General features: G+C 33.9%; 1 protein-coding gene across 1 annotated transcript in view; it reads right to left on the bottom strand.

Moving 5' to 3' along the window:
* LOC128992999 (uncharacterized) overlaps positions 1–13,661 on the bottom strand; it is a 39,423-nt gene extending 25,762 nt beyond the window's left edge. Inside the window, exons 1-7 of the mRNA XM_054416750.1 lie at positions 13,582–13,661; positions 8,080–8,342; positions 6,416–6,715; positions 5,405–5,540; positions 4,036–4,265; positions 1,851–1,973; positions 705–852 (exon numbers count right to left, since the gene is read on the bottom strand). Coding sequence (XP_054272725.1) covers positions 705–852; positions 1,851–1,973; positions 4,036–4,265; positions 5,405–5,540; positions 6,416–6,715; positions 8,080–8,342; positions 13,582–13,615 — 1,234 coding nt within the window. The 5' untranslated portion in view covers positions 13,616–13,661. The remainder of the gene's footprint in view (positions 1–704; positions 853–1,850; positions 1,974–4,035; positions 4,266–5,404; positions 5,541–6,415; positions 6,716–8,079; positions 8,343–13,581) is intronic.
* Positions 13,662–15,344: the final 1,683 nt, after the last annotated feature.

Here is a 15,344-nt window from a genome sequence, read left to right as displayed (position 1 = left end):
GGTACAATGAGGCTTACCATGCACAGATACCTGCTTCAGTTAGTGTATTTTAATTTCAGTTACGTGGGGTAGATAACCTGCCTACCTACTGCCTTTGTGTGAATGGGGCTTAAACTATGTATGGTAATTCATTTTCAAGAATGATTCATGAAGAGAATGCACATAAATAAAAGTCTAGTATAATTTATCATAATGATGATTTTATGATTTGTATAATTTATCATATTTCTATATAAAATAGGTTTGCCAATAGTAAAATTCATCTTGAAAATACAATAAATAAATATAAAAACACAACAAATATTGTCACATTCCTATATACATCTCTACTTATCATAGAGCTCACATTATAAAAGAATAAACTATGCTTAATAGTACCGTAACAACAATAGTTGATAAAGTTCTTACTATAGGTCTAATAATGGCGTGTTAAATTGACAATCAGAATGGAAAATTGTACACTTGTCAACAAAAGGACTTTGTTAGTGGTCTCTCAATTTTTAGACGTTATACAAGTAAAAAGTTTCATACTTTTTTGCAAAAGTAAAATCTGAAACACATAAGGCTTATGTGAATATCATAATCCTGAATTAGACAACAAATAAATTCAAAACGTAACACAAATTTGTCAATGGCTTCATTCATTATCACACTTTAATTAATACTGTTGGTTTGGGATGGAGTGAGAACTTATCAAAATTATGTTTCTGGAGAGTTGAAAATTCCCGCAAACAGTAAGATATTTGCTTTCTTATCGTAAATCAAGTAGACAAACGGATGATTGGCAAAGAAGGTGTCTGCGGCGAAGCGGTTGGCAAAAATGGCTGTAGCGGCAGCAGCAGTTGTACCAACCTGAAATATAAAGCGATCTTATAATATTTTTTTGTCATCCCAGTTTCAAGAATTTCAATTATAGTAGATATACATTTGTTGTTGCCTGAGTTTTTGTAGGTGAGATGTTAATGTTACACTATGTATTACCATAGACCAAAAGAATTAAAAATATAGACTATCAGCCGTGCTGTGGTTACCATGGTTACTATAGGTTCTGGCGCACACCGCTTGGATCGCCATGTAGTTACGTAGCGTGTACGCCGTAACTACATGACGCACCCAGCGGTGTGCGCCAGAACCTATGGTACAGTTGTCGCAGCTAGTCTGGGCGCGCGGCCGCGCTAGGGTGCGGGGTGTAGAGGGGAGTGTTTATTGCTCATTTCCAAAAACATCTGGCCCACACGGCTGTCTGGGGTTGTTCAGCGCCTCACTGCTGTCTTCATGGCTTTGGCGTGGGGGACGGTTAGTACACAAGGGTCCGCGCGCCCAGACTAGCTGCGACAACTGTAACAGCAGCACAGCTGACGGTCTATATTTAATTCTTTTTGTCTTTGGTATTACTGCACCTTGTGTGTCATCTTCAGGGGTCTTCTAAATCACTTATCGCTAACAACTATATAAATTATGGATATGCTATACTGTATGAACTCCATACTGTATTTACAATAATATCTACACACATAGGGTCACTAGTATTGTGTTCGGGTCCATTGGACAGCATGATGAATGACACGGAGGAACGGAAGAGTGACTCCGCTGTGTGTCCGTTGTCACATTGTCCGATCGACGCAACCCCGATACTCATGAACGTTAACGTGGCTGATTGCAAATATAAACTAAACTTTGTAAAAAGAAACAGCATCCATCTGAACATGAAAAATATTTAAACTTACATTTTTTATCATCTTGTATATTCTACTGTTCTTATAAAACAACATTTCCATTAGGAATTACTTGTAGTTGTAATTAATTATTCAATGGAAGCTTGTTAGTGATGTGTTATGTTTAATATTTACCTCATCCACAACAATTTTAGCCTTATGGATGGCTTTGTCTAGTTTCAGCACGTTTTCCTCAGTCAGTCCGCTCAAGTCAGCTGTTGGCTGAAATAGATCTCCTACTCCCATCAACTCCAGAATCTGTAAACATAAGTACAAAAACGTTAAAGAGTTTGCCTATTCCTACAGTAAAATATGGGATTTATGTACAAAGTTTGTTAATAAGGGCTGCAGGAGACATGATGGTCCTTGAACAGCCTCAGTCCAGTGGGCTTTCGGCTTAAACATCACAAAACAACGACATGGTTTATTTGTAATTCATATCCATACTTAATTTACGGGATTTTTTGTTACATCTCTTTTCCATTACTTAAATAATTCTTTTGATTGAAGTGTCGTTTCATTTTTAAGCTTAAGCTTATATGGCCTAACACAAGGACGATTGGTAAATAAAAATATTGCCCCCTAACCTGGAGCTTTCAAAATTCCAGTGCTACCATAGACAAATAGAATAAATGTAGACCGTCAGCTGTGCTGCGGTTATCATAGGCTCTGTCGTCAACGACTAGGTTTGCCGTTTAGTTACGGCGCACACTGCTGCAGCGTTTGCTGGTCACATAAGGCTCCTACGCTCCTCGCCTGCAACAGTGTGCGCCGTAACTTCATGGCACTCCTAGCGGTGGGTGCCGGAACCTTCGTTTGACAGTCTATATTTATTCTATTTGTCTATGGTGCTATTGACCAACTTTATGTATTACAGTTGTTAAGTGTCAATCTAACAGCTGATTTCCTTCAGCTGAATTATAAGTAGACTAGGTGAAACCCGTCAATTTCGACGGTTACTTTCAAGGCTTACGCTAATTCATCTAAGTGTAAAACAATAATGGTATTAATTGCGTTAGTTACCAAATATTGTTGATCATTCAATGAATAAAACATTTCCATACCGTACGTCATCGGAGTTATTATTAGTATGTTAACTGGTATCTCTCTTTTGGAAGAACCATTAGATAGTATTCAAATCGTAGTTAGGAACTTCCGCGATTTCATCAGTTTAACAAAGATTAATCTATGATTTGATTTGGGAAAGAATATCTGTTTGTTGAGAAGACACGTTCTAACTTCAAAGGGAGGTCCATCCGTTACAGTGTAAGTTTGAGTTTTCCTTCGTCACGTCGCGTCAGTTCATATCGTACTTCTGTGCCAACCCTCTAGCATAGTTTTGAGAAATCATTTGTGGGTTTACTAATAAAGCTTCTTAATAAGACACTTCTGCACTTGTATTATTTTATATTGTATTACACAATCAAAGATTTTTCCAATTATTGAAAACATGTATGACAATAATCTCAAGAACCTATGATGATCTGTCTGGAATAATATGATAAAATATAGCCAAAAGTGGTGAAAAAAGCAGACACCAACCGTACAATAGATATAAGATAGTTCAATAAGAAATATTGTAAGACTGTGATAAAAGGATATTTCACTGATTTTGTAATGAAACGTTATATTGCAAAACATGACATGATACAGAAGGAAATCAATTTTAAAATCAGAAAATAACATTGCAAATACTTCTTTGGACAATTCAGTGACTCCCAATAAATGTGTGTTGTTTAAAATACAGTTCAAAAATTAAAAACAGCCGTTTAATTGAAAAGTGTTATCCACATGCCCAAAATGTAAACAAATCTGTGGAGGGTCTTTAAAGGCTTCTGGGGCAGAGCCCTGAGGGAATTTACTTCGTTTTTCTTTTGATAACTCATTTACAGATCAAGACCTTTCTTTGGACACCTCTACCAAGTTTCTACGCCCAGCCATTCTCTAAAATTAGTGGAAACAAAGTTTCCAAATAAATATTTAGATTCCCCCATGTTAATCTTATGGGAGAAAACCCAACTTTGATGGAAGATCCTACCCAAACTAATAAAGATTTCAAAAAACGAAAAACATTTTGCAAAACTACAGACCAGGGACACTTTAATCATTAAAATCGGTCCAAAAATGAGGGAGGAGTTCTGTTTACAAAAATCGGCTTAGCGTATTATATAGATTTACCTTTGTTGTTGTCTGAGTTTTTATGTAGGTGACTATGCATTTCTCCACCATAGGTGGCATAAATAATATTCATAAAAAAACAGTATATTTTTGCCAAACTAATGTTTGGGACTCAGTTGTACAAGTTATCCTCAATACTCACCGGAGTCATTTCTAGAGTCTTATCAGCCATGAACTTTGGAATGGTCACGGTCACATGATTCGTCTCGTTATCACTTTTGAAGATATTTAACAGAGTTTCGTCAGTGGTTTTGTTGAGCAGATCAGAGATGGCCGAGGGTGAAGGCTTTAGCGGCAGAAGAATAAACATGCTGATGTCAGCATCTTGGTATGGAAGCTCCAATACTTCTACACCGAGGTTTTCATCCACCACTGCAAGAAATTTATAAATGTTGAATAACTTGAGTTTCTGATGCATGCAATCCTCCTGTTTAGACTTAGTATCTTACTAATTTGTTCAACAGACTCAAACAAATGTTTAGAATGAATTAGTCAGTTGGATGAAATTGAGTTTTTATAAAAGCAAGGCTCGGATGAGAGACAACGCATAGGAACGGGTTCCAATAACTTATTCCTGCTACATGGTCTTTTTATTACAACTACAGATTAAAGAGTGGGTGGATATAAGTAGATACAGTATTATTTGTGTTTTATGGTATATTTGCAGTTGTGGTTTAGATAACAACAGCAGGTTTTGTATTCATCGATATCTATTTGCTTTAATCACAGAGAAGTAAGATACAAAGGATACATTCAATGGTACATTTAAGTGGTCTTTAGCACCAGTCGCTCTGGTGTCTAGAGCAGATTTCATTTGTCTCCCTTTCTGCTCTGCTTCCCCCCTTGCCATCATTGTTGCGCTCACACTGTAGTAAGACCCTGTGCACTACGCCGCTACAACTGTTGTACAAAAATGCTATGTGGCCATTGCCACATATTTTTACATATTTTTTTGGCCCCAACATACCAGAACTAAAAGCAAAAGATTGTCTCATAAGCTTGTATCACCCATATCTCTTACTTGCTATTTGATTGCAATTCATGGTTCGCCGGGCGAATATGTTTTACATGGCAATCAAATTATACATTGCATAGATGCATTCCAGGTTATAGGGAATATGTCAAAGAAAAGAAGATAATTTAATACAAGTATCTAAAATACTTTGTTCTTATTATTTATTAATTCTAACTAAAAATATCAAAACAAGTTTGAGCAGCAATCATGCAATCAGGGAAAAATATATGATGTTATTTTACATTAGGTTAAATAATCTTTATAACAACAATACCTTTCTGGCTAACGCATAATGTGTTTATGGGGGAGAATTCAGTTTTATGTAGAGGATCTGGTGCGGACATCTCTTGTTATGCCAAGAGCAAGTGCCTGTTTCCGAGCTTTAAGTTTGGTATATTGCACTACAGTCCTTACTTGTTTGACTTTTTGTGATATAACACTCTTATCTACATGGCATATTCCCTCTAGATTTCTTTTAAAGTCAAGTTAAACTTACAATGATTAAACATGTTTTCTTGAGACATCATTGTAATTGGCACAGATGATCCGTTGGAAAGTTTAAACATGGACGGTCTGGTGTCGTCCGGGGAGAATGGATTCGTCCACAGACCTCGGAAATAAGCAGCATTCAACTGCAACCAAGACACACAGCTGTACAATTTGTCTAGAAACAGATCTAGCAGTGCAAATGCAACTTGATTAATTTAATAAACTTTGCTTAATCTATACTTATTCATAAGAAAGTATTTTACTTCCTCTTCTCTGTTTAAAATGAATTCAAAATCACTGTGACAAATAAATTAACAAAAGTAATACTTTTTTATGATGTGATTTATAAAATAACAAAAAATAAACATCCATGATAAATAGGGCAGTAGTTCTTGAAAATTAAATTTGTGATACCGGTACACAATTTCTGTGATGAAACCAAAAAAAGTTCTACCTCTCCTTGCAAAAAAACCACTATTTTTGTTTTACTATTTAATTTTAATCCTTATCAAATAAATTACAGTACCATCGTCTCTTATAGAAATTTAAAGAATTAAGTTATAGAAGGAAGTATTTTAGGAAAACATATAAAGAAATAAATATCACTTAATATCTATTCCCAAGGAATTACAACTTTCTTAGTCAATTTGGGTGTTAATTTTGGCATGTCTTAGTTCATTGTGACATTGGGAGTGTGAATTTCAACATACACCTTGTTTCTGTTTGAGTATCAATACAGTAAAACAATTAGAAACGTTTCTATTCTACAAAATTCCCTGTGTGACATACTTAATTAAATTCTCCTAATATATTCACTTGTTTTCTTCTTTGTTCGTATAAGATAACAAAATGTCCAGGATTTGATTTAATTAAACTTATATTTCTATTCATCTACACTAAATTTTTTGATAGAGTAAAATAAAATTATGGTTTTCAATAGATGGACACAATAGTTAATAAACACTAAATATGAAACAAATCTAAATAACGTAACCAAACTAAATCATTTGGTACTCACCAGTACTAAATTTGTGTTCTGATTCAGTGAATCTGGTGAAAGTAACTCTTTAATTTCATTATTTGTGTTGTCCGAGACGAATGTGTTGATAGTGGATACGGTGGATGAGACATTATTTGTGAAGTCCGCCATGACGATTTCATTTTTAAAGTCCTTCTGAACACAAGGGCGGAGTGTTTCCTTATCACTGACGTACATTCTGTTGACACTTCCGAGCATGAACTTGCCGGAGCCACTCACAGCACGATCCTTCTGTTTTTTGTTTCCCCACATATACGCACCGAGTAAGTTTGCATTATCCTGAAACAGTCATTTTAAGACATTAGGCATATTTATTTCATAAAACATACTCCATGTCAGTGCAGCTTGTAAATATGTATTACAAATTTTGGTGAATTTTGGTGAAAGATGTTATGAAATGGTTAAAATTATATATAGCAATTATTTCGCTAATATCCCATTTTTCATGATAAACCTTTGGTTTAATCTTTAAACACATGGGTTGCTTATAATAATTCTAACTAAATAACACGATTTTATTGTCACTGATTCAGTAACTTGCAACTAATAGAATTATTTGAAAAGTTCCAAATCTAGTTTAAAATATTTTCAAGTTAAATTTGTTTAGTTGTTTTTGTTGCTTCTGTGTGTTAGTGTTAGTGATATGGAGATCACACACAAGTTGGTAAAATGCATAAGCATAATATGAATACAAACTGCTAGCTCAAGAATGCAGGCAAAAAAAGGTAATTATGTGATATTATTTTATATTTGAAATCAGAATAATCTGTGTTAATATTGAAAATTTAATATTTTGGTGTTGAATATTCACTAATGTTTTGAAACCTGAAATTTAAAACCAATCGCCAATTTTAAACTTCAAACCAAGGAGTTTTATTTATACAAATATAGAATCTTTGACCCTTAACCATATACTTTTTAATGGTTTCGTATATTTTAGTGAGTCATAATCAATCAATAAAAAAACAAAGTTGAACCCATTGAGACTGAATGCAATATGTTTGGAAGTTTTAAAAATGATTAAGTGGATACAAAAATAAACTATTTTAAATACGAGTCCAACATTTTACAAAAAAAGTTGAGAGCCCACCGATTTTAGAAGGTCTCTATTATACACAGAGAAAGCGCTTTCTAAGTATCAGTTTCACAAGAGAGAAAGGGCAAAAGAGAAGAGAGAGGATTACATAAATTTGGATGAATCCACAAAAAATCTCATTACTGTAAGCTTATTAAAGCTTATAGAACCAAACATTTTAATTAGGAAGAATATGGAACAGTAATTATTATTTTAGTTCAACTGTAATAAACAACCGGTTTTCTTATTTATAAGTTGATGATTTATGCACTCAATTATTATTCAGAAATTCACTTTTATCACCAATTTATTTAATTTAAAATAGCGTTAAATGTGAATAAATTAAAAACAATAGTATGTTATGATCAAACTACAATTTTTTTACTTTTAGTTTATTTAGAACATTAGTAAAAACTTAGCTACAGTACTTGTAAATAAAAAAAACCTGTGGTTTTGTATTTCTAAATAAGTTTTAAAACTAGAACTAAGGTAAAACACATTAGTATGACAAGCATAATTATTTTAGCTTATCAATCAATTTGAACATCATGTAAGTTTAGGAACCTACTATTTCCTCAGGAAAGCGAAGAATCTCTCTGAGAGAATCCTGTGTTTGGTTGGCTGATGCAAAGTAAGCCAACAACAATGCGTTGTAGACACTGGAGGGGGAGAAAAACACATTTTCTGCACCGTCCAGTTCTCCTATGTTCTGCAGCAGATCTGCAGAAAACTGCAGCTGGCTCTGCAGCAGCTTTTGGTGAGCTAGCTTGTCAATCTTCACATCTGGGCATTGGCTGCAGCAAGTGCCCACTGACAAGATGAGGAAGATCTGTTAACAAAATCAACGTTTATATGTTTTGCATTCATAAATTATTTAGATAATTAAGTTTTTCCTAGTTGTTATAAAACTTTTACTTTGAGTAGCCTATTTCAATGGATTTTTATTGCCAATTTCTTCAGGTGGATTGTTAACCTAGTGCAAGAAGATGCTATCGATCCCCGCATAAGCTAAAAAATTAAGGGGTTTGAAAACTACTAAAACAGACTCTTAATCGTCCCTAAATTTGTTTCATACATCCATTCCACATTGCTCAGAACCATGATTTGATTAATATGCTTGAGTTTTGCAATATCTGGTTTAATCGATTTTTTACTCAAAGTAGATTTTACACTACTAGTCGTGGACAGACATACAAAATGTGATAACTAAGATATTATGATTATGTATAAACCAATAGGCGGGTGATACGCATGCTGGGGTAATGCAGAGAAATGCAGGTTTTCAATAAATTAGCACAAATACTCGTATATAGTCCTGCTGAGTTTAGGAATTAGGAGTTTCTCCAAAGGTCGTGTTCGTGGTTAAATATGTGCTTAAGGGCCATGAAATGCTATCATGGTGCAATTAGTTCTTCTACTTTGGTAGATAACCAGGGTGCTACCTTACACTTAACGTGGAAGTGGTTTTGGTATATGGTATATACCAATGGAAAACATGATGAAAAGCTTGCGTTTTTGATGGTATACAAGACTATGCTACTTACTATAGATGTAAAAAAATGCCGTAACAATGTAATACTTCACTTAATTGAGAGTTAGCAGAAAAAAATAAAAAAAAATAAATAAATTGTCCCTTAAAATCTCCACTGTACAGGTTTAAAGAGTTAGCAATACTTTTAATTGGCCTAAATTACCTACTTTCGTATAGTCACTATTTCAGAGTAAAGTATTAAAGCATTAAAGTCTAGTTGTTACAAAAACTTACTGCAAAATGCAGTTTGCTATAATTTGTGGCTACAACCACCACAGATATTGAATTCAAAATTAGCTTTCTTTGTTACCTATTTAAAACACATATAAACTCTGGTGAAAGCTTTGATTAATCCATAATCCGTCATCAGAAAAATATTTTAAATCCTGGAAAGTATCACTTATAATCTTATACCATTGAGAAATCTGATCATACAGCCAATATTACGAATGTAAATTTTCACAGTTTTGACGGAAATCCTACAGACACAGCAATTTGAGAACAATATCACGCGCAGGTTCAAGGACTCCCAGAGGAGTGTAATTTCATTCAATATCCTCCTTGTCCTTGACTTTACCTTGGTTAGCTTACGTTCCTGGCAAGCCTAGCAGCATAGAATAAACGCTATCATGATTAAAATATTGCATTATTTGGGGTATTTGCATTACCGTTGACTTTGGATAGTGCAAGCCGATTTCTACAATAGGAGGGTCAACTATCTTGATATGTTCAAAAAGTGCCAGTAACTTTTAAAAAGTTGGAGTTGCAGTTTGAAAACCTGTTTGTGATTTTATCAAAGTTGTGGTTTGGTTAATATAGATAGTGATAGTGGTTTTTATAAGTTGCAGCTATAGTTTGAATGACTATCAGTGGTTTTAGTGAATTTCCCTATAGGGAAGTAGCTATTACCGTAGGTGGCACTGTAAGATCTAGGTCCAGGACCGAACTAGTTTTTCATTTTCATCTCCCCAGAGGCCAAAAACACTATTCGTCCAAATTTATATATATGTATATATGTGTGTATTAATATGCCTGTGAACGCGATAACATAAATAATTTTTGTCCGATTTTTATGAAGTTTAGTTTAAAGATGTAAGGCGGGATAAACTTGAATCAGTTCGCGAATCAGCATGATCGGACCATGGGAACAGGGTTTAAAGGGGGTTATGGGGTAAAAGTTGGTTTTTCTCATTTTTGACCCTAAAAACACAACATTTTCTAATTTCTCTCTAGACCATTTTAAAGAGCTTAAAAAACAAATAATTTAGTACATCAAAGTGTTTTTGTACGGTTATTGGTAACGGAGAAAATAAAAATTTTAAATTAAAAATCCCATGTTATATATGGAGGATATTGTAAAATTTGGTAGTTTGCTTGTTTTGGATATATTTTGACCAAACTTGGCAACTTTATTCATTTTATACTAAGCTATTAGTACTTAACAAAAAACAAAAACAACAACAAAAAAAAACACATTTTACTAGTTTCCTTGTAACAGCAAACCTAAGTAGGCCTACTCGTTTTAAAACCTAATGTTATTTAAATAGATTTAATTGAAAATCAATTCAGACAAATGGAAATGGGGTTAAAGTTCTGGCTTCATTAACTGATAGTTGTTTTCTAGTACAATACTACAGATCAAATCATCTATGGATTTTTCGTAGCTAATAAGTGGTTGTACACAAGCCAAAATTATTGAGCGTTTACTTTTGTTCATTTATGTTCTGTCATGTTTTGTCATCATATGTTTTGTAAATGATTTTATTATTTTACCTAACCCGCCATGTTAAACTTCCCTATCCCAAGCGTGATGTATACAACTTCCTTACTTCTTGAGTGATGTAAAGTATCAAAAACTCACTCGGTGATGTAATGAAACCCATTTAAATAACATTGAGTGCTTAACTTAAAAAATATAACTCTATGGAGCCAACGACGTTCAACGCTAGAAATCAGCTGTGCTCTTGAATTTTATTGTTATGTTTTGAACAATTGTCCTAACCTAGCTTTTGTTTGTAAATGAACGTTACTGTTAGAAGATGAGTGAAATGGATAATGATTAATATTGTTTGTAACCTCCTGTATATTGTCGGGTCAGGTAAAATCTTGTACGTTACACGTTACGCAAGAGCGTGTTTACATCACTTCGGTAAATTATGCAACTCGCTTCCGCTCGTTGCACAACCTTCACCTGCGTGATGTAAAAACGCTCTTACTACACTTGTAAGGTAAATAGCTATTACATAAAAAGAAAACTACTTTTACTCTGAAAACAAACTGAAACTACTATTTTGTTGATAAGCTAAGGTACAATAGGAATAAAAGATCCACCAGTACAATAGGAACCGTCTATTCACCTTCAAAAGGATTCGGGACTTAAAGTGATTAGTTTTATATACATCAACTTGTAAAAGCTACTGGCTTGTTTGTAAAAACTAATCTAAGAGAACATTCCAATATACGTTGGATGTCAGGTCCTATCTGGTGATTCCCGAAGTATTCAGGCAGTTATACCAGTCAGCATAACAATATAAAACAATTAAGTAGTGTAAAATAAACTAGAATTTAATATTTAAACTGATATATTAGTATGTTATTTGTCCACGCTACGAACATTGGCTACGCATGTTCATACATTAATGAGTAAGATTGTGGGATGATCGTATGAGTAAATTACTAGTTTAAATCAGTGTGGATAGTAATTGGTAGAGTAATAACTGTCATTAAGTCGGGGTCTCGTGCTTTTGAATAGCTTTGATAGCTTTCCGTCAAGTGATGCTGAATATTTTACGATTGAATGTAGCTATATTAATGTAGCATACGTGTTGTCATTAATATAAAAAGTTATAATTGTTGAACATTTTATGATATTATAATGAATTCAAATGAAGAATGATTTAGTTAAACAGAATAAATTATTATAAGTGTTACGAATAATAATTGGTCATACAAATAAATTAAAAGCCGCAGATTTTGCAGAGATGTTCTTTTGTATTTCTATAATATTTTAATGCAAAATAGCAACAAGGCTCTTTAAGAAAGTTTGTATTGCTTGATATTATCGGGATTTTTGATACCAATTTGTTGGGCCTTTGAAAGAATAACAACTATTAAATGAATGCATACTTTAATCCATTAAAAGAGCATGATAACTTTCATCAAGATAATATATGACAAAGTGCGATGTATATAAGAATTATATAACGCCATCAGCGGATATTTCTGCCGGTTAACCGCAAATAGTAATGTTTAAGTGGTTTTGGCTATAGTGGATTTGACACAAGATCCAAGACGTACTTTAATCATTTTTCGGACAGAAACACCATACTGGGACGGGTGGCGTCGTCCTGTAATCCAGCTACTAGGAGGTCACGAATTGTGGATATTTATAGGCATGCACTGTGGATGCGATACTCTCTGGAGTGGATTAACGTCCGCACGAGTGAGTACTACGACTATCCGCAGTGCTATCCTGATAATTAGACCAATTCGCATATACCAAGGCAAAAATGTAGTTCGTATTCCACTATAAACTATAGGTCCCTTAGTTGCCATAAGCTGTATGGGCTATTACGACTATTATGTTAGCCCTATATTAATTAACAGTTGTGTCTAAGGAATATGTCGGCATTAGTCACTAACAAGACTACAATATCGCGCCACTCATCTTACACTCATCTCCATTCATACTTGGCTTAAATACCTACTTAGTATGGTCGCCATTTCATCGAAAAAAGTATAACAAGTATCAAAGCAATTAATACGATCAGAGTACCTATTTTAAGTTGATTATGACTACAGATGAGTCTAGCAGTATGCAGCTGGACTTGCATCTTTATTACTGACTAAGACCAGCTGTTTCTCTAGCTACTCCAGCCAGGACCATTTATTAAAAGCCAAGGACCATCAAGGACAGCTGGGTCCAGATCCGCACCATAAAAAAGATAGTTACCAAATTGTAAATCGAACCGGCTACTTTACTATCCATTCATCTAGTTGCTTTTAAATACAAAGAAGTATACAAATACTTTACGTACAATCTTTCAATCCAAACAACAAAACAATTTTGAGAAATAAACAAACTTTTCTGAATTATAACTCACTATTATAAATAACACATTTAGGTTTACCCGACATAAATGGTTAACACCCCATGTACTTATTTATACTAGAGGTCGTCGAGTGGTAAACAACTCGACAAAAAATATGTAATGTACACACTTTTCTATTTTCACCTCACGCTGTAAATAAAACAAGTGATTGGAATTTATTCCATTAAGTTATACTTTTATGTTTATATTTCGTTGTAATTTCGTAATCATAATGGCAAGCCATATTTTTTAATTCATTTTTTGTGTTTATTTTGACCCTATATTAATTTGCAAAGGGATTCTGCACACAGGAAAATATCCTTCTAACAGTATGCGCAGATTTTCCCTACGATGCACACTAGGTGAGAAAAAAAGGTTTTCAAGAAACATGCTTGCCTATCAGAATAACGCTGATGGTAGGTTATATATAGTCAAAGTGTACTCACAGCAACTGAGGCCAGCGATGTGAGTATCCGTGTCATCTTCTCACCGGTTCACAACACACTGAACACTGAACACTGCTCCTCGTGAGGCGGCGAGGCTAATAAACAAGCGGCAAGTCACGACCAACGCTGGGGAATTTCGCGCTTTGTTGACTAAAAAATGTGACTAAAGAGTAAAAACTGTCTTCATTACCGTGATGCTATCTGCGGTGCGTCATTTGACTGTGGAAACACTGGAATGTAGTAGAGTTCTTGGAGGTTTTTGAAAGAAAATGTTTTTGTGAAAAAATGTATATTTCTTTAGTGAAAATTTAATAATCTATTTCATATTGCAATGGAAACTTACTCCAGGAAAAAAGTATACTATGAACGAACATTTTTTAACCACTTTTCGTGGCGAAGACTTCTAAATTAAGCTGTAGTACAGAAATTGAAGACATTTGATTATACAAAGCTGAAACCATTATGGAAACGATTTGCTGTTCTTAATATTAATTTTTTCTATAAAACGTGATGTATAAACAGTATTATTGGCTCACTGCACTTGTCGTGTACAATAAACTTTAGTCAGCTTTCGTGCAAACTGTATAACGGTCAAAGTGGTAGACAATAAGAAGAAAAACAATAAAGAAGCTAAAAAATAGAAATGAAGAAGTTTGTAATTCCAAAATATAAGATTCATCCGAAACTATTATTTTATAATAACGTTAGCTAAAATTCACGATTTTAGTGTAGTTTATAATAAATTGTAAAAGAGCAGGAAGGTTAATAAGTATTGTTTATAACTCATAAAAAAAATATTTTCAATTTACTTAATCATAGGTTATGTTTTCCAAATGTTGTATCAATAGACAATATCTTCTACGAGAGCTGAATGACACGCAAAAAGTAGAGAAAAATAAAACGTTACAATACTTGGAGAAATTTATGTGAATCACTACCTTAACAAAATAACTTGGAATTGTACTAGCGATGAGATAAGTGGTTAGTGTAAACATTCTTATCTATATCACCAGGTTTTACCAGAGAATGTGTTACATCTCGTCATGATGACTTTCAATATCCACCATGTACACTCATGCCTGTACTCTGAAATGCGTACTCTTATTTTAAACGATATTTGATCGTTTAGGCATCAAGACTGATTACTATTTGCTTTGGAATCTCGCTTGTGTAGCCTAATAATGCCTGGTTCACCTTGGGCTTAGGAATATCCACAAACATTCAAATGTGTTTGATTAAACTATAGTTTTAGGACTAATCATCTTTCAAGATATATTTTGAATAGTATAACCCCTACTAATGATAATGATGAAATAAGGAAACCCAATAAAATAAATGTAAGTTACCTACAAACACAGAAAAGAACGTTCCACTAGAGCATAGGAAGACCGGAAAAGGGAAAGAGTTTCTTTTCTTTTAGCAATATGTTTTTGTATATACAGTACTTGATTACATTTTGGAAACAACATCCACAATGAAAGCAAACCAGTTCTCTTTTAGCTCAAATTTAAGCTAATTATCTTGTAATGAGGGTAATCAAGGAATGAGGGTACCCCCTTGCATTTATGCTAATAGAGTAGACCTACTACTGATGTGGCTTAGTCACATTGCTTTCAATTTCTTACAAGTTTCAATGACGCACATAACTCCACCGACGAAGGGGGATTCTGCATAAGTAAATCAAGCAAGTACTATTTTCTTGTCAATCAATTGTAGCCTGTTCCCTACCACATCAGCCTTGAGACTAGAGTGATTTACTTGTGGT

The sequence above is a fragment of the Macrosteles quadrilineatus genome, unplaced genomic scaffold (assembly GCF_028750875.1).
Source record: "Macrosteles quadrilineatus isolate MER2022 unplaced genomic scaffold, UCM_ALF_1.0 Scaffold_4__1_contigs__length_99947679, whole genome shotgun sequence".
In the NCBI taxonomy this organism is placed as follows: domain Eukaryota; kingdom Metazoa; phylum Arthropoda; class Insecta; order Hemiptera; family Cicadellidae; genus Macrosteles; species Macrosteles quadrilineatus.
This window is presented reverse-complemented; position numbering and strand designations above follow the sequence as displayed.